The sequence below is a fragment of the Schistocerca cancellata genome, chromosome 8 (assembly GCF_023864275.1).
Source record: "Schistocerca cancellata isolate TAMUIC-IGC-003103 chromosome 8, iqSchCanc2.1, whole genome shotgun sequence".
NCBI lineage: Eukaryota > Metazoa > Arthropoda > Insecta > Orthoptera > Acrididae > Schistocerca > Schistocerca cancellata.
The window spans coordinates 462,181,002-462,208,106 of NC_064633.1; the positions used below are offsets into that span (position 1 = coordinate 462,181,002).

General features: G+C 41.2%; 1 protein-coding gene across 1 annotated transcript in view; it reads right to left on the reverse strand.

Moving 5' to 3' along the window:
* The window catches only part of LOC126095631 (A disintegrin and metalloproteinase with thrombospondin motifs 7-like), a gene marked incomplete at its 5' end in the record, with an annotated part of 619,647 nt that overhangs the window by 95,684 nt on the left and 496,858 nt on the right, over window positions 1-27,105 (reverse strand). The window contains one exon of the mRNA XM_049910395.1: window positions 14,548-14,668. Within this exon, the coding sequence (XP_049766352.1) occupies window positions 14,548-14,668 (121 nt within the window). The remainder of the gene's footprint in view (window positions 1-14,547; window positions 14,669-27,105) is intronic.

Genomic DNA, 27,105 nt, shown 5'->3' on the forward strand with positions numbered 1-27,105 from the left:
AAGGACTAATTGACCTATTTCAAAGCTAGTAGGTACAGCTTTTGCGTCATGCCGCTTCTTCCTTTCCAACGCTCTTTTTCTCATATTAGCCCTAGCCTTTAGTTTCTTTTCATCTGTGGATATTTGCGTTAGAATAGGGAATTCTACCATATCTGCTATCACATTGTGAGGTTCTTGGCCAAACATCAATTCGCAAGGTGCAAAACCAGTTGCATCATGTCTTAAGTTGTTAATTACATTCTCAAAATACTTAATGTGCTCTGCCCAACTTGAGTGTTTTCGAGCACAATAAGTTCTACAAAGCCTATTCAATTCCCTCATAATACGTTCACTCGTATTTCCTTGGGGGAAATACGCAGATATTTTCAGATGTTTCACGCCGGCCTTATCTAGACATTCCTTAAATCTATCAGAAGTAAATTGAGGCCCATTGTCTGACAGCAAATTCTTCGGAACGCCAACGTTCACGAAGAAGTCTTTTTCCAACTTTTCAACCAATGTTTTTGCATTCGCTCTTTTAATTGGGTATAGCTTAACATATTTACTGAATCCATCCACAGCAACAAAAACATGGGTACAACCACCTCTCGAAACAGGAAGAGGGCCAAACAAATCACAAACCAGTAATTCTAGGGTTTCAGTGGGCTCTACTGAATGCATATCCCCTTGTATTCTGCTGTTAGCAGCACGGACCTTCTGGCACACTACGCAAGATGCTAGACGCTTGGCCACACGGCGGTACATGTTGTCAAACACAACCTTATCCTTTAATTTTGCAATGCACTTCTTTGCACCGTAGTGCCCATACCTCAGGTGTACATAGTCGATTAGCAAGTCTACATGTTGTGAGGGAAAGCACAGCTTCCACTCAGAAACACCTATCTTTTTCCTCCTAAACAGAATACCTTTATGCAAACAATAGTATTGTGAAACCTTAGGATAGTTCGCATTTCCTAAATAGCTCTTCACTAATTTCAGTTGGTCATCTGCATTCTGCTCACGTCTCAAGTTCTTAATCACTCTCTTTAATGCACCTTCTTCCTTTACTTCGTGCAATGCAAACATTCGGACTTCATTTAGGTCTGTTGCTGTAATCCCCGCGTCATCACAGAGCTCCGCACTTCTAGATAACCCATCAGCTACCAGATTGTCTTTCCCTTGAATATATCTAACCTCAAGGTCAAACTGCTGGAGATACAATGACCATCTTACCAACCGAGAATTCCTCAACTTACAGGTTTTTAAAAAGGTCAACGCCTTATGGTCACTGTAAACAATTATCTTGTGACCTAATAAATACTGCTCAAACTTTTGTACTCCAAATACAATGGCTAATGCTTCCAGTTCGGAGATGCCATAATCTCTCTCTGCTGCCTGTAAAGATCGACTTGCGAAAGCCATAGTCTTGTGCACCTCTTGCTCGTTCTCTATTTCTACCTGGAATATTTCCACAGCTATACCATAGCCACTAGCATCAACAGACATACAGAATGGCTTTTCAAAATCAGGATGATGTAAAATTGGACTATTAATTAAAGATTGTTTAAGCACCTCAAACGCCTGTTGACATTCTGCTGTCCAAACCCAAGGGGTATTCTTTTTCAGCAGGAGGTGAAGACAGGGAGCATTAAAAGCCTGGTCACTAACAAAACGCCTATAGAAGCCGAAAAGACCGAACATTGATCTCAACTGCTTCTTGTTTCTGGGAGCCTCAAATTTTTCAATGACTGCTAGCTTGCCTGGGTCAGGCAGAATACCTTTTCCACTTATCCTATATCCCAAGAAACCTATTTCCTCTTTAACGCACTCTGTCTTTTCAATCTTTAGTTTCATGCCACCTCTCTCAATAGCCTCTAACACTTCCTCTAATAAAGCTATGTGTTCTTCCCAGGTAGGAGTTGCTATTAACAGATCATCTACGTAGACTGTTATTTTATTACTTAAAGCTGGTCCTAAAACATGGCACATCACACGTACGAAAGCACAAACAGAGATATTAAGTCCGAAAGGTACCACACGGTATTGGTAACAAACTCCTTCGTACAAGAAAGCTGTGTACTTCCTTGAACTCTCCGCCAGTGGCAAGTTCCAATATCCACACGTGATGTCCATAGAAGTTAAGAATTTTACTCCCCGGAATTTTTGCAATAATTCGTCCATATTCTGCGGTCTATCACTTTCCCTAACCACTATTTCATTTAACCAACGAGCGTCCAAGACCAATCTGACACTCCCGTCTCTTTTTGGTACAACAACAAGAGGATTATTGTACTCACTGACCGCTTTCTCAATCACACCCCACTCCAGCATTCTCTGTATTTCCTTTCGAACCGCCTCCTTCCTAGCTACATGTATTTGGTATGGCTTCCTGAAGAACACTTCGCCGGGTTTCACTTTTAATTGACATTCATAACCTTTGACTATGCCAGGTCGATCTGAAAATACCTTATGATGCCTTTTTAAAACCTGTCTCAGTTCTTCCTTTTGATTGTCTGAAATCTTATCTATTTCCTGCAATTTAGCTTCTATTTTGTCCAAAATAATTGCTTCTTCTTCTTCTGTGTTCAGCTTATTGTTACTAAGATTAACACCTTCGTCCCAATACCTCCTATTTTTCAAAATTCTTATAGGCAACTCCCAAGTTTCATGATCAGTTACTACATGCTTATCACTAAAAGGTACTATAATTACTCCGGTTATTGGTAAGACCATTTTTAATTGGCTGTTCTCAAAGTCCACAACACTCTGATATTTTGACAAGAAATCTATGCCAATTAAAACCTCAATACTGAGATTGTTTACAATTAAACATGGATGATCTATTAAATTACCATTAATGTTAAAGGGTAGTAAAGCTTCTTGCTTTACCGTTTTTGAAACCTTGCCAGTAGCACCAATTATTCTTAGTCCTGATACTCTCATTACTGTAAGCTTATCTTTACCAGGTAATGCATCAAAGAAGGACTGAGATATTGCACTTACCTCACTTCCACTGTCTAAGAGACAACGTACATTGATACCCAACATATTTACTATTATTATAGGGTGGCTTATTCTAGGTTGTACAGGTGGTTCCTCTAATTCATCTAGTAGTTCCTTTTTGATTTGCCTCCAACTAAAGTGATTGACATCTGTCTTCATTACATTTAGGTCACAGTGTGTAGGGGTTTCCTGAATTACATTTTCAGCTGCCTTTTCCAGTCGGTCTATTAATTTTAAATCGAAACACTGCACAACTTCATTACATTTAGTTTGCTGAACATAACCCAAATTACTGTAGTCTGAGCGATTCTGCGTCTCCAGACCGGGCATAGCACTAGTTACAGCTAAACCACTTTTACCATTATCGTCAGTTTCCTTCTCAAGTGACAACTGGTCACAGCTACTGGGTTCATCGACCTTCAACAGCCTACCCTCTACATTCTCACTTATCTCCTGTCCTAAGTCTATTAGTACATTATCAACATCCTGCACAGGCACTTTAGATAAGAGCACATCATCCTCATCGTAAATATAAGCATGAATTTCTTCTGCTTCTTCACCTGTCAATTCAATATTTTGTAGCTCTTCCCTATTGTTACACTGCTGCGCCTTCTCTTTCTCTTCCCACTTAGAAAGCGTTTCTAACACGGTATCTATCAAATACTGTGAGTGATCTAATATTTCTGTTGTATCTTTAGATGCTACCGACTCTTCATCCACATGTTCAGTTTGAGTATTCTGATCTGTCTTACCAATTCCCTTAACTACTGGCTTAGGAAAAGTAACCGCCTGGTGAGCGCCAGTGTCCTCATAGACGGGAACTAGTTTTCCTGCCTCGGCCTATTGCTGTTTTCTTTAGTTTCATTACAATTGACTGGCACAGCATTGCTTTCCGTACTGTTGCTTACATGCATATTTCTGTTCGGAACAAAATTATTATCTCTTGGACGCCATTGTTGGTTCTGATAATTATTTCCCCAATTCCTACCTCTCTTAGGATGGCGAATACCTACTGTTCTGATGTTTACATTACCATTTTGCTCATTCCTAAAATTACTATTATTGTTAGTGGCATTTCTGTTATTACGTGCCTGCTCCTCATTGGCAGCAACACGTTCTACACGTTCCAAATATTCAATGAAACGATCAAGATTGTCTCTAGGGGCCGATATAATTCTGGTTTGCCAATACCATGGCAGTTTGGCTTCAAGACCTAATATAATCATTTCTGGCTTTAGCTTTTCCGCCAAATGTGACAAACGTGAAATCCATGACCTAGCAAATTCTTTAATTGATTCCTTGCCTGCACTGAAGCGTTTTCCACTCCAAAATTCTCTTAACACTTCATTTTGCTTATTACTAGACCAATATTCATTAATGAAAGCTGTTTTAAACTCCGCTAAAGTTTTACACTTCAACATAACATCAGCGGACCAACGCAAGGCGTCACCTGCTAAATGGCTTTTAATAAATGAGATTTTCTCTCGTTCAGACCAATTTGGTGGAATTACATCTTCAAAATCGTTCCAAAAATCTAGCGGGTGGATATTTTTATCTGGATCAAACCGCAAGAACTGCCGACACCCGATAAATGCGGCGTTTGCAGCTACAACTTGTTGTACACTACCATTACCAGAAGTTACTGAAGCTACTTTACTCTCAATGTTAGCAATGTTAGTACTGATATTTTCTACTGTCAATTCAACATTATCTACTCTTTGTACAATATGAGTAGTATCACTTTTGATTGCATCTACGTCTGCTTGACATATGTTTACTTTAATATTAACATCTTTAAATCTATCTGAGCACAGTTCAGATTCCGACTCGATCTTTTCTGTTAATTTGTGCTCCAGCTTCGCATCTTCCATTTGGAAGTCTTTGCGAACCTCAGCAACTTCAGATTTAACTGTTTTATACATTTCAGAAAATTGTTGAGCAACCTTTTTCTTAATATCCTCATGGTTGTAATCAATTTTATAATTCAAACTGTCTAGATCCTCTTTCAACTTATTGCAACCAGCCTTGAAGGTATCGTTCATTATCTCCAATCTTTTATTAAAATTAGTTTGACTGGCCACAATCCTGTTATTTACCTCAATTATATCAGATTTTAATTCAGCATTACTGCTTTTGACCTGTTCACTTATTTCAGATTTTAAATCAGCTGTCATTTTTGCATTACTGGCAGCTATTGCTTGTAATATAACATTTAAATCAACAGCCCCAGCATTTTTGGGTTGCTCACTAGCTGGCTTTTTATCACACTCAGGTGACGAAAAACTAGCTCCAACACCAGAATCATCAAAATTAAATGAAACTTCTGATTGATTAGTCCTATCTAACTTCTCCTTCTTAAACTCTACCATCTCTGATGACTGTTTCATTTTTAATTCATCAGAGAAACTATCATCCAATAAATTTACAATTTCTACTTTCTGATTTACTACAGGGGTCTCTATTATTGAATCATTACCCCTTCCCACACTACTGTCAGGAGATAATACTTCATATTTTACTTTAACATTACCACTTTTATGCATATTTACACTTGAACCGTTGTCTGGATTTACAGTTCCTTCAACAGACATAGGTTCTGATTTAAGCTTAACCTCAGTTTCTTTTGGCGGTTCCATCGCAGACAGTCTTTTAGTGCAGGTTAGTAAAATTTTAAACAGTTTTTCACTTAACTTAGTTCCTTCTGCAAGACGTTGTCGTTGCCGGCGCAGCGTACCAGGATTCCTGATGCGACGTGGCACGTTGAACTGCAGACGGCTCTCCGACGGCTGTTGTGTATTCGCGTGGCCCGCAACTGCAGGCGCGGCCCCGGCTGCTGTGGCGGACGACTGCGGTACGGCGAAACTGGCTTCTCGCGATGCCGGCAGCACCGCTAGACTCAGTGCCAGCTCCGTCAATCCAGATGCGTTGTTAATTCAATTGCGTCGTCCACATGCCCACGTAACACTTTCACTGTTCTATTACTCAGCTGCGTGTCGCATTCCACTCGCGAATCCGAATAGTTAAAATCGCTTTCACTTAGTTGATTTCCCGGCCGATGCACCATATGTGGGGCGGCGAGTGAGTATAAGCAAATTGCTTGTGAAATAGAGTTTGTTATTTAAACGTGGGAAAAACACTGCACTTCCCGGCTTTTGGAATGTTGTATAATGCTGTCTTTCGCCGTTCTCAACACTGGCTCTCTCTTTGCTTTTTGGCACCCAGAAAGTGATTTAACGAAACGTGGAGCCTGTAATGAGAGTTCCTAGTGCCCACTTAACCTGAGAATATTATTATAGCTGCAGCTTATAGCTCTGAAGAAGTAGGAGATGGTTCGGGATTTCTAATCAAAAACAATTTTCCAAAATAGTTGAGTATATTCTGAAATTCACTGATAACATCACAATTATCCCAACAGCCTAACAAACAGAGCAGTTCAGAGTCTAATTCGCTGATGCAACTATAAATGTCCGAATTGAATGTCAAAAGAATGCTCGCCAAAATTTGATGAGAAAATCTCATCAAACGCCACGCTAAAATGATTGGTAGAATGTCTGTCCCGCGACGGCACGTGAAAATACAACAACACGCAAACTGAAGCTAGATAATGAAAATCATTCCAAAATAATCCTTCATTTGAAATGTTTTCACAGTTACGCGTATACATCGTAACTCAATACGGCACCCGAGGCAGTTTGTAGCAGCGCTACCGTAGCGAAGCGACTCCCGACACAGCTGACGTGCTATTCAGTGTCTGGAGAGAACTGGGGCCTTCCTTACTCGCGCAGTGCTCTTATATATATAGCCTCGGTGCGGACGGCTAAGAGAACGCCGGCTCTAACTTGGCTCTCACGACTGGCCGCTGGGCTAGTAACGCACCACTTCAAGTTACATAATAATTTATAGCTTCTTTTGCTGATGGCTTATGAAGCTGTTAATTTAATCGTGCATTTAGCACGCAGGTAAGTATTTATAATAAAATTATGACGTGGCTAAGTTAATTATCTTGGGCGAGAGAAATAATTAAGTTACGCTGCACGCAGCAGATGAGCTCTGAACTGGTCCTTTTGAGATCCGCTATCGCTATAATTTTATAGGTATTCAAAAGAAACTTTTCACATCTTCATAGTCATAGCGGACCTCCAACCTATTTAAATCTAAACATCCTAGTCTTATTCATTAGCCTACTTAATCTATCTTGCTTCCTTCAGTTTTGAGATGAAAACCAGAAAATCATGAATTTCCACTAAAGTCTTAACCTGTGAAATCCAAAGTACTGTTTTTATTAAATCATTATGAAAGATGAGTCTAAATATAAATTTTGAAGTCTCTAGCTCCTTTCTGTTGCGCCAATTATTTTTTTAGAAAAACGTCCAAATTACAAAAATGGCTGAAGTTATCGCACTGATATTTAATACACATTAATTTAGTATTATTCCTTACATGCTGGAAAAGTTTCAGATCATTTGCTTGAATTTTAAGGTATTGCGCAACATTTATGACGTCAGAGCTAGTTACAGCAGACTGGCTGGCACACAATGGAAACTGATGTGAATTTACTACAGCGTGAGTAGGCTGCTTCCCTACAGCATGCTTGCGGAACGTCTCACTACTGGACTTTTACCGCTGTTCTCGCTGTGAGCTACGTCTCCCTATGTGGTCGCTAACTGGTATGTACACTACTGGCCATTAAAATTGCTACACCAAGAAGAAATGCAGATGATAAACGGGTATTCATTGGACAAATATATTATACTAGAACTGACATGTGATTACATTTGCATCCAGTTTGGGTGCATAGATCCCGACAAATCAGTACCCAGAACAACCACCTCTGGCCGTAATAACGGCCTTCATACGCATGGCCATTGAGTCAAACAGAGCTTGGATGGCGTGTACACGTACAGCTGTCCATGCAGCGTCAACACGATACCACAGTTCATCAAGAGTAGTGACTGGCGTATTGTGACGAGCCAGTTGCTCGGCCACCATTGACCAGACGTTTTCAATTGGTGAGAGATCTGGAGAATGTGCTAGCCAGTGCAGCAGTCGAACATTTTCTGTACCCAGAAAGGCCCGTACAGGACCTGCAACATGTAATCGTGCATTATCCTGCTGAAATGTAGGGTTTCGCAGGGATCGAATGAAGGGTAGAGCCACGGGTCGTAACACATCTGAAATGTAACGTCCACTGTTCAAAGTGCCGTCAATGCGAACAAGAGGTGACCGCGACGTGTAACCAATGGCACCCCATACCATCACACCGGGTGATACGCCAGTATGGCGATGACGAATACACGCTCCCAATGTGCGTTCACCGCGATGTCGCCAATCATGGATGCGACCATCATGATGCTGTAAACAGAACCTGGATTCATCCGAAAAAATGACGTTTTGCCATTCGTGCACTCAGGTTCGGAGTTGAGTACACCATCGCAGGCGCTCCTGTCTGTGATGCAGCGTCAAGGGTTAACGCAGCCATGGTCTCCGAGCTGATAGTCCATGCTGCTGCAAACGTCGTCGAACTGTTCGTGCAGATGATTGTTGTCTTGCAAACGTCCCCATCTGTTGACTTAGGGATCGAGACGTGGCTGCGAGATCCGTTACAGCCATGAGGATAAGATGCCTGTCATGTCGACTGCTAGTGATACGAGGCCTTTGGAATCCAGCACGGCGTTCCGTATTACCTTCCTGAACCCACCAATTCCATATTCTGCTAACACTCATTGGATCTCGACCAACGCGAGCAGCAATGTCGCGATACGATAAATCGCAATCGCGATAGGCTACAATACGACTTTTATCAAAGTCGGATACGTGATGGTACGCGTTTCTCCTCCTTACACGAGGCATCACAACAACGATTCACCAGGCAACGCCGGTCAACTGCTGTTTGTGTACGAGAAATCGGTTGTAAACTTTCCTCATGTCAGCACGTTGTAGGTGTCGCCACCGGCGCCAACCTTGTGTGAATGCTCTGAAAAGCTAATCATTTGCATATCACAGCATCTTCTTCCCGTCGGTTAAATTTCGTGTCTGTAGCCCGTCATCTTCGTGGTGTAGCAATTTTAATGGCCAGTAGTGTATGTATGTGTTCTCTCTGATGACTATCTTCTTACAGATATTGAAATGGACATTGATTGGCCCTCCTGTTACCTTCTCTTCGACGACGTACGCATTCTAGTGAATCTTCAAGTGAGCATTATACTATCATTTGTACTGACCAATAACAGGTCTCTCAAATTCAGACGGAATATCACGCAACTGAAATACTAAACCGGACATAATCTGCTCTTTCTCAAAGATGCGCCAAAGTGTGTCATCGCATGTGCCAGAGGTGTAGGGTTTCTTGTTGCAAGGTGTGCCTGATATAGCTAATGCTGATTTTTTTTGGCATGAAATACTTTACTGAATAATACACAGATTCGATTTTATAAATTAAATTCTATTCTTTTATTATAAATTCTACTGTTGTCGCAATTTGGCTGCGAATAGCAATTATAGAAAATGACTCCCAAAGCATCGATTTTTCCAAAAAATTAAAATATTGCAAATTTCAATTATTCAAGAGGACAGAGAAATAATTGAATCCAGGAGATTGACATGGACTAATGTATCACTCAAATAAATATATGTGGGAACGAAGTCTATAGTCACTGAGATTTAATTACGGCATTAAAATAAAATGATAAAACTAGACTGTCTATAGGCGTAAGAATCTTTACGCGAAAGTAAGAAAACGGAAATTTTATGGATTTAAAAGAAAGAGAAGATTCGAATAAAAAGATCTGGACAACCAAAAGAAAATAATGAATTCAATAAGACTAAGAGTTAACAACAGTATCAAGAATTGTGCACGTGATATAACCCTGTTTTGACTAGAGAGACAATTCTATGTGTGTCACTGATCATAATGAATAGTTTTAAGAAAACATCACTTTAGTGTGTATTAAGAATCCGACATAATCCGAGGAAGATAAAAAGTGACAGTTATCGTATTGGGAAAAATTAAAACTATTTCTCAGGGCCGTAACTAGAGGAAAGAACCAAAAAATAGGAGAGAATAAGACTCTTCGAATGAAGTAATATTATTAGAGTCGGAAGTTATAATACAAGCGGATCGTTATGTAACAGGAAGGACAAAAGGTTTAATAATAACACTTATAAGGGAATTACGGGAAAATAATATAAACTAAAATACGATAAAAGTTTAACTGTTAACTTTCAATTAATTTTTACTGATAATACTATCAATTTTGTGATTTTATTAACTCCAACTTCGATGTAGAACTAACTAACTTGTATGTACCCTCTGTGACGTGGTGAAGATTAGAGAATGGTCAGTTACAGTTACAGTGGTTCAAGAGACGTGAAAATCTTTTAAATAGAATGAAACAGAACAAACGAGGTCGAGAGTACTGAAGAAATATTGCAGTTGTACTCTATATATGGTGTTACGTAAATGTACATCAGATCGTTATTGTTTCATTCTGGAACAAATTTATCTTTGAGTGAAGAGTAAAGAAGACGTAAAGAGAAAAACAATTAATATATTGTTGTAAAAATGGTTCAAATGGCTCTGAGCACTATGCGACTTAACTTCTTAGGTCATCAGTCCCCTAGAACTTAGAACTACTTAAACCTAACCAACCTAAGGACATCACACACATCCATGCCCGAGGCAGGATTCGAACCTGCGACCGTAAGGGTCGCGCGGTTCCAGACTGTAGTGCCTAGAACCGCTCGACCACTCCAGCCGGGTATGTTGTTGTACAGCACAGTTTAATTGGCTTCGTTTACTAACAGACATCTACGTTGTTTGTAAGTTAAATCTCGTAATTTTACAAACAGTTTGAGCATTACAGCAATCAGTGGCACTGAAAAAATTACAGCTCAGCAAAACGCCTGAGTGTCTTAATTTGGGAGTATCTGTTATGAGAAATACCTTAAGAAAGCAGTTGTCGTGAGTAGAGAAACAATTTAAAACTTCAGAATGAGATTTTCACTCTGCAGCGGAGTGTGCGCTGATATGAAACTTCCTGGCAGATTAAAACTGGTCCCGAGTTCGAGTCTCGGTCCGGCACACAGTTTTACTCTGCCAGGAAGTTTCAGTTTAAAACTTCTTCACAGAATCCTCTAAAATTTAACAAAAGTACAACGTTTAGTAAAAGGCAATATCCTGACTGACTGATTCATTATCGCCCAGCCCAAACCGCTAGGCAAACAAGCATTTTCCGAAATTCCAACCATATGGGAGTTAAATAATGCATGAAGGTTTTTTAAAAAAAAATGTCGCTATTAAGGCAGTTTTCAAGCTAGACCTACGAAAATTGGTATTTGGTTTCTCGGTCAGAAATAAAGAAATACGGGTTTCAGCATTTTTGTAAATTTAACGCTATGGGGGTGAAATAGTGGGTGAAAGCTTTTTTTGAAAATATATCATTAATAATGAACTACTTAAGTATTTTCAAAGCTACTTCTACGAACATTGATATTTGACCTCATTTTACAACCAACGTCCTCAGTTATTTGCTGGATATATTCTAATCTCTGGCTTCGTCTACAGTTCTTGCCCTCTACAGCTCCCTCTAGTACAATGGAAGTCATTCGCAGATGTCTCAACAAATGTCCTATCATTCTGCTCCTTCTCCTCGTCAGTGTTATCCTCTCCGATTCTGAGCAGAACCTCCTCATTCCTTAGCTTATCAGTCCACCTAATTTTCAACATTCTTGTGTAGCACCACATCTCAAATGCTTCGATTCTCTTCTGTTCCTGTTTTCCCACAGTCCATGTTTCACTACCATACAATGCTGTGCTCCAAACGCACATTCTCAGAAACTTCTTCCTCAAATTGAGGCCTATGTTTGATACTAGTAGACTTCTCTTGGCCGGGAACGCCCTTTTTGCCAGTACTAACCCGCATGGGATGTCCTCCTTGCTCCGTCCGTCATTGGTTATTTTGCTGCCTAGGTAGCAGAATTCCTTAATTTCATGTACTTCGTGGTCATCAATCCTGAAGTTAAGTTTCTCACTATTTTCATTTTTGCTACTTCTCATTACTTTCATCTTTATTCGATTTACTGTCAGTCCATATTCTGTACTCGTAAGACTGTTCATTCCCTTCAGCAGATCATGTAATTCTTCTTCACTTTCACTCAGGATAGCAATGTCATTAGTGAATCATATCATTGATATCCTTTCACTTTGAATTTTAATTGCGCTCCTGAACCTTTCTTTTATTTCCCTCATTGCATCTTCCATATACAGATTGAACAGTAGGGGCGAAAGATTACATCCCTGCCTTACGGCCTTTTCAATACGAACACTTCGTTCTTGGTTGTCCACTCTTATTATTCCCTCTTGGCTCTTGTACATATTGTATACTGCCTTTCTCTCCTTATAGCTTACCCTTATTTTTCTCAGAAGTTCGAAGAACTTGCACCATTTTCATTGTCCAACGCTTTTTCCAGGTCGACAGATCCTATGAACGTGTCTCGGTTACAAATTAAAAAAAAATGTGTGTTCCAATGTTTTTCGAAACTGAACCCCTAAGGGGGTGAAATAGGAGTCGAAAATTTTTAAGAAACTATTTAGTTACATTAAAACATTTTTAAAGCTAAATTTATGAAAACTGGTATTTCATTTCTCTATCAGATAAAAGAAAGATTTTTTAGAGGATGAAAGTTGCTATGAAAATATCTCCACAAGATCACAAAAGTTATTGTTAACAAAACTCCAGCTACCAAAATTGCTTTTTGCTCGGAAATGCATTTGGGAAAGACCAAGCTTCTGTCGCCTTAATTAGCATGAAAAGCTTGGGTGTTACAATTTGTGAACCGTAGCAGCGGGCGCAAAGCTAGTGTTTTGATGTAGCTGAAACCTGAAGACACTAAAATTAGACAATTTCATTGGAGAAGAAGAAAGTGGTTAGTAATAACACTGAGTGGCACCTTTCCCAGTTGTTGTTACGGATTTGTCACGGACAGCTGCCTTTACAAAATTAGCATATATTAGCACAAAGCGCTGAGAGAGAATTTGGGAGTAATGCACTCCACTCTAATGAACGTACTGTTAGTTTTAGAAAACGGGCTTCCAACTTCCGTATGGAGGCGGTACCTCTATGCCTATTTTCCATCCACAAGTGATTAAACCGAACTTAACAATGAAGACCAAACTGAATGCTTCTGTATTATTGGGCCTCTTCCTCATCTAGTGAAAGCTTACTTACAATGAAACGTTCAAGGGACTTTTAGGAACAGTTTTAACATGCCATACGTACTGAAATTATTTTCGCTGAAGGCAGTAACTGGTATTCCTTCTGCCAACAATGCTCAATTAAATAATAAAATTAGGGTTCAGTTATAATACAGGACTTCGGAGCAATCCATACTCGTAATGATGTTTCTAAAACCAATAAATTTGTTGTAAGCCTGTTCTACATTCCGAGTTTGTGTACGACTGTTCTATTCGAATTACGAGCAAAAGCAGGCATCGTGGCCATGTAACTACTCAGAACTAGATACACAACACACGGTGATTCAAAAAGAAAGAAGAAATTTCGATTGTTTATTACAGACACACTATAAAAGACAGGAACACAGTGCGCTTATTACAGGATAGAGGAAGATTCAAAGTTTTCTGTTCACACTAATGGTACACCATACACTCAATATAAGCAACATGCTTTGCTCGAAAAACGTCGAAACGGTAGTCCATTTCACTCCGCGCACGAATCAACGGATCCCTGCCCGTATGGTGGACTTCAGAGGGCACCGTCTGAACGCATCTCGGATAAGCTAGATAGTTTCATCAGATGTGCGTGGCCGACCAGTTCTCTTCCCCTTACATATGCAAACAGCTTCCAGGAATTTTGTATGTTCAAAAAAATGTTCAAATGTGTGTGAAATCTTATGGAACTTAACAGCTAAGGTCATCAGTCCCTACGCTTACTCACTACTTAACCTAAATTACCCTAAGGACAAACACACACACGCCCATGCCCGAGGGAGGACACGAACCTCCGCCGGGATCAGCCGCACAGTCCATGACTGCAGCGCCTTGGACCGCAGCACGTTCTCAGCCTTGCTTATTTAATATCTAAACTGAATCACTGCCGTTTTCTCAAACATCTACACTTCGTAGAGACTAGTTTCTGTTCTTATGGAGAAAAGGACGATGCAAGACATCTTTACTTTGAGTGTAACGAACTACTCGAAATTACGGCAGTTTTGAAAAACGAACTTGTGAAGTTTGGTCATTCGGTGCCAACCTTTGTAGCTTCTTTATTAGTAGCGCAGGGTCACAGAACTTACGAAGAGCTCTTCACGTATGCTGTCGCCGTTGACTCCGACAGAAATACGAATATAATAATAACGGAGAAAACAATCAATTCCGTCAGATAGTGATGAAAGACAAGAAGCTTCAAGCAACAGTCTACATTAGTTGCTACATGCCGCTGAAAATTACCCTCCTGTTAATAGAGGGCACAGAAGCTTAAGTGTCCGGTCACGTTCTCCTACTTGTGAGCATGGTGACTGAGTATGCACAACAGTAGCTTGCTTACTTACCGTTTCCCGAGGCCTGGGTGAATGTGTGGTCGACCTTCTGGCACATGGTCCCGTTGCCCTTGCAGACGCCGCACGGATCGTCGGCAGCATCGGAATCGAGCACCCAGTCGCAGCCCACGTGCTACACAGGAGACAGCAAATAACAGGCTAAAGAACCAGCGCTGTAGCATTTATGACATTAGACACCACATTTATGCGTGTGGCTTTACGAGCTGCTGTAACTTGTAGGATGCACATCATTAAAGCAACCATAACGATGAGAGAAAACGATGTTAACAGTGTATCTAAAAACTAAGATCAAATGTTACCGAATCCATCAGCTGTTTTGCTACTCGTTCCACAAAAGAAACCATCTGCAATTTACCTAACACCAAAGTGCATTTGTGAGAAACATCTGATCGATGGCTCAATGGTACCTTGTGTGCGCGGATTAGCGAAAGAGTTTAGTTCACATATCATTATTCTATGCCCTCTTATTATCTCCTCCTTATCTATACAGTAGCTTTCCTCCATATATCGTACTTTTTTCCCACTCTACATACATCCTTTTTGTTTTCTTTGAGCAGGTGTTCATACGGCGGGCGAAGTGGCCGAGCGGTTCTAGGCGCTTCAATCTGGTTAGTTAGGTTAGTTAGGTTTAAGTAGTTCTAAGTTCTAGGGACTGATGGCCTCCGATGTTAAGTCCCATAGGGCTCAGAGCCATTTTTTTGTTCAAACGGCAATGGCTAAAGCGTGAAATCGAACCCTCTTGTCCGAGCTAAAATGCTGCTGCACGTACAAAATGCTTGATATTTCCTACAGACGGAATGTGTAAAGGATAATTTCTTCCCGCATATCGATGCAATTTTCATCAGACGTGCTATAACGTGATGTGTCTCAAGTCTCAATGAGACACGAGCCAGAAATTGGCACACCTTACGAGAATTATTGTAGCCGATGGTGGGACCAAGCTGTACAGGGAGGGCATGGGGATATATTGTCACCAGATATTGTGACAGATATGTGTTTATGGGCTCTCGAAACTAACTTATAGTTGTAACAAAACGGTTTGCTCGACCTATTGTTTAAAAGTAAAATGGATCGTGTATGTGTTGACCTAAACTCGTGTTGTATGAAAATTTGTTATTTAAATCTATTAATTAAGAAATGATTTGAATTTCAGTCATAACGGAACCAATGAACCAATACAGTGGGTCTGATTTACTGATAGACTCCTATATTGACCCTACGTTCTTCCCCAAACCCAAAACACTTCGTTACCTATGGAAATTCAGAATATTATACTTCACGTATATTATGTCTGGTTACCCGCTGACGTTTACCACGGTTACTAGGAGAGAAATGCTTTCAAACAACTAAAAGTTCAATAGGATATGACTCCACATTTCCATTGTAGACATATTCAAGTGGCAAAAGATATACAACGAAACACATGTTCCTTAGCAATCAATTTGTTTACTACATTGGCGTCAGCTATTGACAAGTCAGAAATTATTATTATAGTAGCTTCTCGCATACCTTGGATGATATCATAATCTCAGATTTGGTAGAAATTACTATGACGAAAATTATACTAAGATAATTTTGGAAATTGCTTTAAATAGCTTAGAATAGTTATCGACATTACTACAAAATTTACCAACAAGATTGACACAACTGATAGTGAAAGTATGTTAGCCAGGTGGCGGGCTTCGTTAGCGGCGGAAACAGTAGTGGTGTACACATATAACTTTAAATTTATTACAAAGTAAGTCAGACTTCTATTTTAAATAGAGAAAGATTAGTACATAAGTTAATGCCTGAGGGAGCTTGCTTCTTGTATCATTGCATCACACAGAATCTCTCGGGTTTGTATTGTCTGTATTCCGAGGTACTGCATCAGCAATGACAGAAGGTGATGTTTTCCATCTACCTTGAAATGAAGCTGGTGATTCCATGCTAATTATTCTTCCATTTTAGGTAGCATTCCTACTGTCTTCCTGTTTTACTCACTGTCGAAACTTAGATGCCGTAGAGTTTCGGTACCCAGCTGTGCACGGCTTGAACACGTTCCACATAACTGAGCACTCATGATACAATGGCGTCCACTGCCATATATGATATCACCACGCTTTTATTTGCTGTCACTCACAATCCTCATACAGTCCATACTGATACCGCGTTCTCGTTGTTGCAGCTGCAAGGGTCTGTAACACTCGCGAAAACTTCTTGGAAGACTGTCTCAGACGTCACTGTTCATCGTTTATCTGCCGGTAATCTCTGTCCACCGGCTCTGCGTGTTAGTTCAGTTCGCATTAGAGTGTCCACAACATGTAAAATCCGCGAGCAGTCACAAACAACCTGCTTCCCAGATTCCAACTTACCACTCTCGATACTCCACCTCAATTTCGCAAGCTCTCGTTACAAATATGGTTACTGATACTGTGAACTCCATGATTTAGACATAGATTTGCAATTACGAAACTACAATGATAATAATGATCAGATGTTTATAACATAAAATGAAGAAAAAGAAAAGGAAAAAAAATACACAGGCTCCTCAAATCTGCATCATTACAATGTGGCAAACCTGGGCTTAGCTCATGAAGTTGGATGCACACCCCAGCCTACGTGAAAATGTTATATTAGTGTCCATTGCCGTAATAAAAACATTATCGTGATTCAGACTGGTACCTATTAACGATTCTTGGGCAATTCTACTTATAAGACACAGACTTTGGCAAACTACACTTAAACCTAACTAACCTAAGGACAACACACACATCCATGAGATGTGAAGTGCATCTGAGGCGCGACACACCATTAACGGCACCCTAGTGTCTACAGTTAAGGTTCACATGTTTTCTTCGGTTGCCTTCAACCACGAAAACTGACAGTATCGGTGTTTCGCATTGAGAACTGAATGCGTTGCTTTATTAAAATTTTATTTTATATTTGTAGTATCGCAGCTTATCGATACTGTCGGTGCCACGAGCGGCGTTTGAACATCGCCACCAACATGATGACCTGCCGAATGAAGAACCTCCAGGAAGCCGACCAGTGAAGACCATCAGGACGGTGTTATAAATGGCGGGCACTTGCGCACCTTCTTCTAGTTCGAGACTAGGTCCGTGTTACTAGTTGGTGCCGAACGTTACAGCAAGCTGTTGATAGTCACCTCTACCGACAAACATTCAGTGCACGCAGACGCACGCCCATGTCCTCCCTCTGTTTATAGCTAGCCACGCCTGCTGCAAATTGTCAACAGTGTAGCAGTTCTTCAGCAACAAGTTGACTAAAACATGCACCTTGGCAACAAATCTTTAGCATGCCTATCCAGATTTCTATTATGACAGATCCGTTAGGCTAAAAGGTTCAAATCGCTCTGAGCATTATGGGACTCAACAACTGAGGTCATTAGTACCCTAGAACTTAGAACTACGTAAACCTAACTCACCTAATGACAACACACACATCCATGCCCGAGGCAGGATTCGAACCTGCGACCGTAGCAATCGCGTGGTTCCAGATTGTAGCGCCTAGAACCGCTCGGCCAATCCAGCCGGCCCTTTAGGCTACCTTCCATCCATTTATCATTAGCAACGAGGACTTAACATATGGCTCCTTGGAACATAAAGGTTGCCGACTCGCACCATAAAAATATTTTTAGAGAAAAGATAGACGCCATATACAACTTGCAATAGTTACTGTCCAATCTACAACACAGTCTATATCAGATCTTCGACCGAATTTAAGTTTCACAGTCCTCTCACATATACAGGATATTTCAACGTCTTTTTATAATACTATTTGTTATGGTACATCTAAATTTGTATAATTTTTTCGCTTTAAAATATTCGCATATTGGTACTACACTACTGGCCATTAAAATTGCTACACCACGAAGATGACTTGCTACAGACGCGAAATTTAACCGAAAGGAAGAAGATGCTGTGATATGCAAGTGATTAGCTTTTCAGAGCATTCACACAAGGTCGGTGCCGGCGGCGACACCTACAACGTATTGACATGAGGAAAGTTTCCAACCGATTTCTCATACACAAACAGCAGCTGACCGGCGTTGCCTGGTGAAAAGTTGTTGTGATGCCTCGTATAAGGAGGAGAAATGCGTACCATCACGTTTCCGACTTTGATAAAGGTCGTATTGTAGCCTATCGCGATTGCGGTTTATCGTATGGCGACATCGCTGTTCGCGTTGGTCGCGATCCAATGACTCTTAGCAGAATATGGAATCGATGGGTTCAGGATGGTAATACGGAACGCCGTGCTGGATCCCAACGGCCTCGTATCACTAGCAGTCGAGATGACAGGCATCTTATCCTCATGGCTGTAACGGATCGTGCAGCCACGTCTCGATCCCTGATCCAACAGATGGGGACGTTCGCAAGACAACAATCATTTGCACGAACAGTTCGACGACGTTTTCAGTAGCATGGACTATCAGCCTGGAGACCATGACTGCGGTTACCCTTGACACTGCATCACAGACAGGAGCGCCTGCGATGGTGTACTCAACTACGAACCTGGGTGCACGAATGGCAAAACGTCATTTTTTCGGATGAATCCAGGTTCTGTTTACAGCATCATGATGGTCGCATCCGTGTCTGGCGACATCACGGTGAAGGCACATTGGAAGCGTGTATTCGTCATCGCCATACTGGCGTATCACCCGGCGTGATGGTATGGGGTGCCACTGGTTACACGTCTCGGTCACCTCTAGTTCTCATTGACGGCACTTTGAACAGTGGACGTTACATTTCAGATGTGTTACGACCCGTGGCTCTACCCTTCATTCGATCCCTGCGAAACCATACATTTCAGCAGGGTAATGCACGATTACATGTTGCAGGTCCTGTACGGGCCTTTCTGGATACAGAAAATGTTCGACTGCTGCCCTGGCCAGCACATTCTCCAGATCTCTCACCAATTGAAAACGTCTGGTCAATGGTGGCCGAGCAACTGGCCAGTCACTACTCTTGATGAACTGTGGTATCGTGTTGAAACTGCATGGGTAGCTGTACCTGCACACGCCATCCAATCTCTGTTTGACTCAATGCCCAGGCGTATCAAGGCCGTTATTACGGCCAGAGGTGGTGGTTCTGGGTACTGATTTCTTAGGATCAATGCACCCAAACTGGATGCAAATGTAATCACATGTCAGTTCTAGTATAATATATTTGTCGAATGAATACCTATTTATCATCTGAATTTCTTCTTGGTGTAGCAATTTTAATGGCCAGTAGTGTATATTTTCTATGAATGTAAAGTAAAGTGTACTATACTGGAAGTTGAAGTTCTTTGCATTGTATGTGAGTAATATATGTAAAATACTATATAAATTGTTTATTACGTTAAATAATTTTATGATAACATTTGTATTTAAAATTATTTCTGTGTATAAACGGTTCATGTTGACATAAATTGGAGAATTGTAAGAAACGGTCACGCTTAGGAACAATGTAAGAAGTAGATGTTATGTAAAAGCCAGTGTGCTTTTGTTTGAAACGAAAGTGGCTCTGGGGAGTGGAAAAGGTGGAAAGGGCGAATTGGCGTGCTAGCTAGTGCAAGCGCGGGAAGTAAATTACACAGTCTGTAGGCAGCAGTGATTGAGGCAACACCTTTGTGGAGCAGGAGAAGCTTTGCCCTAAAATTTGCACTAAAATGCCTCAGATGAAGACTACAAACGGCTTGCGGCATTGCTGCGAGTTGTTGGGCTACTGTATGTAAAACTGAACGACGCCAAGAAGAGAAATTGAGCCCATACTGAAGATACTTGCACGCCGTACTGTGTTGGTGTAGAAGTCATAATTGTTCGCCACACCCAAGCGTACAGCCACCATACAAGAGCTTTTTTTTGTTTTATGCTTTTGTACAGCGTGAACCATTAATTTAAACTGTGTTTTAATAATCATTCTTGAACTTTAAAGAAGCTGGTTCACCCTGTTATTTCATCCTAATCAAACACCTACATAGGGTTCCTTCCTGGTGTTTGATTAATCCGAGTATTCTGTTTCACACACTTACGAAGTGCCCAGTTAATAGAAAGAGTCACCATTTAAATTGTTTTTGTGTAAATAATGAGAAAGTTTTCTTAACTATTGCACAGTGTTATAGCAAAAGTTTGCTTACGTAATATTCAACTAGAGTGAAGCCAAGTTACTAGAATCTATTAAATGACCATACAGGGTTAGTTCAAAGAATAGTAGCTTTTGAAAGTAAATTCCAGTAAGAAAGAGCTTTTCTTGAAGTGAAATGTTCAGTATAAAAAGAGTTTCCTTTAGTATCTAAGTATTTTAGTATTTAAGTTTGTTAATTATGGGAAGTGCTTTTTTAAAAGTCCTCTTTGGCAATATATTTTTTTTTTTTTTTGCTTCCTTGAAGTTATCTACTGGAATTTTTCTAATTCAAAAACGTAATAACCAACATTGTTTACGTGGAATAATATTTATTTGAAGAAGCAGCTTAAACAGTAGCAAGAAAATAGGCAAAATTCATACAGTGGCCGTGCGGTTCTAGGCGCTTCAGTCCGGTACCGCGAGACTGCTACGGTCGCAGGTTCGAATCCTACCTCGGGCATGGATGTGTGTGATGTCCTTAGGTTAGTTAGGTTTAAGTAGTTCTAGGGGACTGATGACCTCAGATGTTAACTCCCATAGTGCTCAGATCCAACCGCTTTTCCAATACTTCACTGTCTCATTGCCTGGATAGGCTGGCAACCGTTAATACATATTTTAAACCACGAAACGAACTTGGAACTGAGTTGTCCTAGCTTCAATAGAATACTGCGTTTCTATCAAACCGCTGGGTAAGGTCGCAGGAAAAGAATTGAATAGTCTGATCTACTTATCCATAAGACACAACACGCGGTCAAATCCTGTAAAAAGGGTAACTCTATTGGTTAGCTTTTCCTATTAACAGGACTATCCTCCCACAGTGTACTGTATTTGGAAACTAAACTAAATTTATTAAGAGGGTTATACGTGGAACATAGAGACAGGGTTTCTGTTATTTAGGTAACAGATTACTAAATTACAATAGTAGCGGCAGGGTTATATTTTCATTTTTTCATCAAATGTTTAGGGGTGATAGATCACGTCACGAGGCACAAATTTCGTTAGAGACAAAATATTCTCAAACTTCTCGGCGGCGTTAGGCGTCCTTTAATATCAGCCGGCCCTGGGACGACGAGATTTCACCAAGCTATCAGTATCTACTAACCAGGTGCTACATACTACCTACCCCAGTAAATTAATACAGTTATTTTCATCAAGAAAACCTTAAGAATAAGTGTCTGCACGAGGAAGAAGATATTTTAGAAACGAATCAGGAACTTAAGTTTTACTGGGCCTACCCCTTTCATACGGAGCAGGCATATGAACGCTGCAGAGTGGCTATGCCTGCCGTCTTTCACGAGCATAACCAATACGAAAGAACGCCTAGCGACTCCAGGAAGCCTCAGCGAACGTGTAGTCTCTAACAAAAATTGTTCCGAATGACGATCACTTCTAGATGGTGATGGAAAGGCTTTGAAGCAGCCTGTTTGAGCACTTGTAGAGGAGGTCTAGTTTATCGTAAGTAGCTGTCCCTCCAAGCACACTGACGCGTCCTCACATGTTGCCGACGGGAAAACACAGAATTTTAGGTCTCATGGCGAAACTGTCCGTTATGCTGAATTTTTTCGACACCACGCACGACTATTCATCAATGGCATTATGAGAAGCAAGTTAAAGCTGTGATAACTCCTGGCCATCCAACTCTGAGCTGGTACGGGTCTGAGGTTTGAAGAGATGCAACGTACATCTAAATAGTTCTGAGTTGATGCGGGTGGTAGATGGCTCTGAGCACTATGGGACTTAACTTCTGAGGTCATCAGTCCCCTAGAACTTAGAAGTACTTAAACCTAACTAACCTAAGGACATTACACACATCCATGCCCGAGGCAGGATTCGAACCTGCGACCGTAGCGGTCGCGCGGTTTCAGACTGTAGCGTCTAGAACCGCTCGGCCACCTCGGTCGGCCGGCTGGTAGAGGTTATTAGTCAGACAGTGGTGGTGAGACAGAGATCACACAAGTACGGACTACAGGTATGAGTTGTACATGAAATAAATATACTGACCAGCCAAAATACTATAACTGCCTGTTGTGAGATGCGGTAAGGAAAGTACCGGTTGGTTATAATTTAAGTGCGGCTACTCACGGATGTGCAGTGTGGGCTGTAATTATTGTACGGCAGCGGAAGTTGGTAGATATGCTGATGCGTCAATGCAGGAGCTATTTACTCTGGAAAACAAATTAGTTCCAGCTGTGGCCACTAGGTGCAAATCTGGCGCCGTACACTTTATATGACGTCATGACATCCACGGTGTCATTTGACAAGTTATACCGTAAGTGAACAGTATGGCTGTAGAGAACAGAGACCATGCGCTGTTAATGAAACTGTTTCATGTGAACGGCAGCAATTACATTGGTGCCCTGAGAGAGTATCGTCGATTGAAAGGTTTGAGGAGAACCTCGATATCACTATATGGTTAAAAGAAGATGATAATGAAGTTTTAAAACACGGGTGAGCTTGGTGTCCCATCTCAGAGGATGTTATTGACGAGGCTGCTGTTGCTGTAACTCACCGTGCCGCATGTGATCCGGGTAGTGGTAGTGGTAGTGGTCGTGCAGTGTCACGAGAATTGTCCATCGTATGGCCGACAGTAAGGAAAGTCTTGCGGTATATTTTACCACTAGTCCCCGTATAAGATACTGACGGTGCAGCAATTGAAACCTCATGATCCGCAGCAACATTCTTAATTTGCTCTGCGGTTTCTGGCAAGGATCGAACTTGATGATATGTGGTCGGCAATACGCTGAGGAAAGTGAAGAATATTTTACACTAAAGGGTGCAGTGATTACACAGAACAGCCGCATTTGGGGTAATGTTACCTCTTGTTGTGCACAAAGAGCTATTGCCCTCCCCGTACGTGACTGTGTGGTGAGGATTCACAAGCACCTTTGTTCTCCGTCCGTTCTCCTTTGAAAAGAATAAACCCAGAGGGCCTGTCAGGTGTTCCGTGACGTCTGAACGTTATCAGGACCTCCTTGAAAAGCATGTGATTCCTGCCTTGGAAGAGCGCAAAGGTGCGGAAACCGCTGTTTTCCTACAAGCTGAAGCAACACCCCACATCGCTCGCCCAGTGAAAGATCTGCTTAATTACAACCTTCCACGGATGCGTTATCTGCAGAGGTTTTCCAGGTGCATGGCATGTAGTATCACTTGATCTGAATCCATGTGACTTTTGGCTATGGGGATATCTAAAACAACGCGTTTACCAGGTACATGTTCGGTCTCTACCTGATTTTAAGGCTGGTGTACAGGAACGCTAGCTAAGGTTCCACCGGAAATTAACCACTTCGATTCCATCAGGAACCGTTATCCACAGCGACCGTAGACCATAAGAAAGTAGAGGCACACGGCAGTCAGTCACAATCCCATTAGCTTTTATTACTCTTTAAATGGCCTTAAATATCCATCTTCCGTGCATTTTTGTTATATTCTAACAGTTTTTCGATTCAGTTCATGTCACCATATATTCTTACAGGTGTATAGACGGGATACTTCCTTCTGCCTGTACACCTGTAAGAACATATTGTGACATCAACTGCCGCGAGTCTGTTGAAATACAACGAAAGTGCACAGAAGATGGCTGTTTACAGCCAAAATCTAGATTTGCAGGAATAATAAAGCTAATGGGATTGCTGGGTGTCTCTCCTTTCACCGGGAGTGCTGCGAACAACTGGCCATGGCGTCATGCCTCATCAACATTATGCCTTGCTCAATTGTTTGACTTTCTCTGACCACATCCCGTTCCTAATCCATTACATACGGGAACATTTCTATATGTCTTTCTTGCTTTCACAGGCTAGATTTGCACATGGTGCCCAAAACTTGAACTATTTTTTTCCAGCATAAATTGGTTCCGCATTAGGACATAAGAATATCTACGAAGTTTCGCTGGAATATGGTAATTAGACCGTACATCAATGGAAATAAGCGCCTGGCCTTTCGAATCAAATTTCTTGTTACACCAGGACGATGGTTGCATCTGGATATGTCATAATACAAGCAAATGGTTCCTCGAAACAAACAACGTGTCACGGATACAGACCATTGTCTCGATCATAGACTTTTCCTGAGCGATTGAGGCTCAAATTGGCTGGGCCAAGTCAATCACTTCATCAAGGCCATACAATGAATGAGCATGTTTCAAATAAGAAAAATTAAATTCAGATCACAGCACATGACAACTGATGGAATTACCAATCGAATGACTGCAGTCGCGGATCGATTAATTTACACTAAGCAAGCGCAGAAACATAACACGCAAATCTCTCCCAGAAAATTAATTATGGGCAAAATTCTCAAACTACCAATGTGTTGTGGAAGGATAGCACTATCGGACAATGCAAAGTAATTATCTGATCACGAAATATAAATGTTGTTAAAAATATCAGTAAGGCGTTGGCTATTAGGAAATGCTGTTGCTATTCAAATATTTTTCGTAGCCCACAAAGTCGCAGAGGGAGTTAGTTATCTTCGTGTCTTTGCGTTGACGCCGCATGGACAGAATATCCCTCGAACTAAAATGTACTCACTCTCGCCATAAAGATGTAACAGATGTAGGTCAGTGCAAATTCCATTCGAGGTTGGCAACAAAGACTATTTTTTTGGCTGTGGAAGCACACTACACCGACTACAATATAGCAGGTCAGCAACTGGAAACAGTTAATTCTATATACTATCTGGGAGTAGGCATTAGGAGTGATTTAAAATGGAATGGCCATATAAAATTAATCGTCGGTCAAGCAGATGCCAGACTGAGATTCATTGGAAGAGTCCTAAGGAAATGCAATCCAAAAACAAAGAAAGAAGATTACAGTAAACTTGTTCGCCCACTGCTTGAATACTGCTCAGCAGTGTGGGATCCGTACCAGACAGGGTTGATAGAAGATATAGAGAAGATCCAACGGAGAGCAGCGCGCTTCGTTACAGGATCATTTAGTAATCGCGAAAGCGTTACGGAGATGATAGATACACTCCAGTGGAAGACTCTATAGGAGAGAAGCTCAGTAGCTCGGTACGGGCTTTTGTTGAAGTTTCGAGAACATACCTTCACCGAGGAGTCAAGCAGTATATTGCTCCCTCCTACGTATATCTCGCGAAGAGACCATGAGGATAAAATCAGAGAGATTAGAGCCCACACAGAGACATACCGACAATCTTTCTTTCCACGAACAATACGAGACTGGAATAGAAGGGAGAAGCGATAGAGTTACTCACAGTACCCTCCGCCACACACAGTCAGGTGGCTTGCGGAGTATGGATGTAGATTTAGACTATAAAATAACCACAAACACAGCTCTCCCTCTTATTCGTTGCTCAGTTATGTCTCTTTTGTTTCCGTTTCGGTTGTCTTGGCTTATTTGTTCTTAAATAATGTGAATTGTGGTGCACTAGTCTGTACATTACCTTGGAGTCAGACTTGCATAGTTCATCCCTGCTGTTAATTGCATCATGTCGCAAGAATTTAGCAAGAATGGACGCAAAATTTGAGGCCGGAATGTCCTGGAATTTGCCGCCAACCTATCTGCTCTCGATAAACTGCTGCCTCTTACCACGAATCTGTAGACTAATGCACTGATTGCATTTTAGGTGCGAACACTTTTCTTTGTTTCCTATGCATGCATGGTAGTTACTTGGTCTGCTGCCATCTCGTCGTTCCGTTTTCACACGGTAGGGGCTGGAGTAAGAGAGAACTTCTGTACCTCTTTAGCACTTTTTTAGTTCAAATATTTTCCCGTCTGTGAGACGGCTATTTCTACTAACAATTTGGCATTGAGAATTAGTGACTCCCATGAATGAAAGGTTACCTCAACTTTTATTTGTGTTGGGATATAAATCAAAATTACACTAGAATGCTCAGCTAGACGCTGTAAGAGAGGCGTTCTGCATCACAGTGTGGGCTACGATTAAGTTCCTGCAGCGTATGTTCCCAGAAGAGTTAAAATATATTGCTTCCTCTTACATATATCTCGCGAAAAGACTATAAAGATAAAATTAGAGAAACTCGAGCCCAGACACAGGCTTACCTACAATCTTTTCTTCCTGTGAACGATTCGCGATTTGAACAGGAGAATGGGGAAGTGATACAATGTATCCTTCCCCCCCACCCCCCCACCCCCCACCCCCCACCACCACCACTCACCGTAAGGTGGCTTGTGTAGTAAAGAAGTAGATAAGTAGATGTAAAATTTTACCAACTATTTCTTAACTTTACCTTACCATATGCCCTAGTATCTTCATATGGCAAGTTGCAGCAGAAACACCTGCAGTACACAAGACATCTAACACTTGCACGCTCATGGGGACAGGATAATTTATCTTATTTCTTACCTGAGAGTAGTGATGGAAAGACTAACGGGAGATTCACATATTTGGCGACCGTGATAGTGGATGTTACGTGACCATTTCTTTCAGACTGTCCCACAACTTACTTGAAAACCAAAAGAGA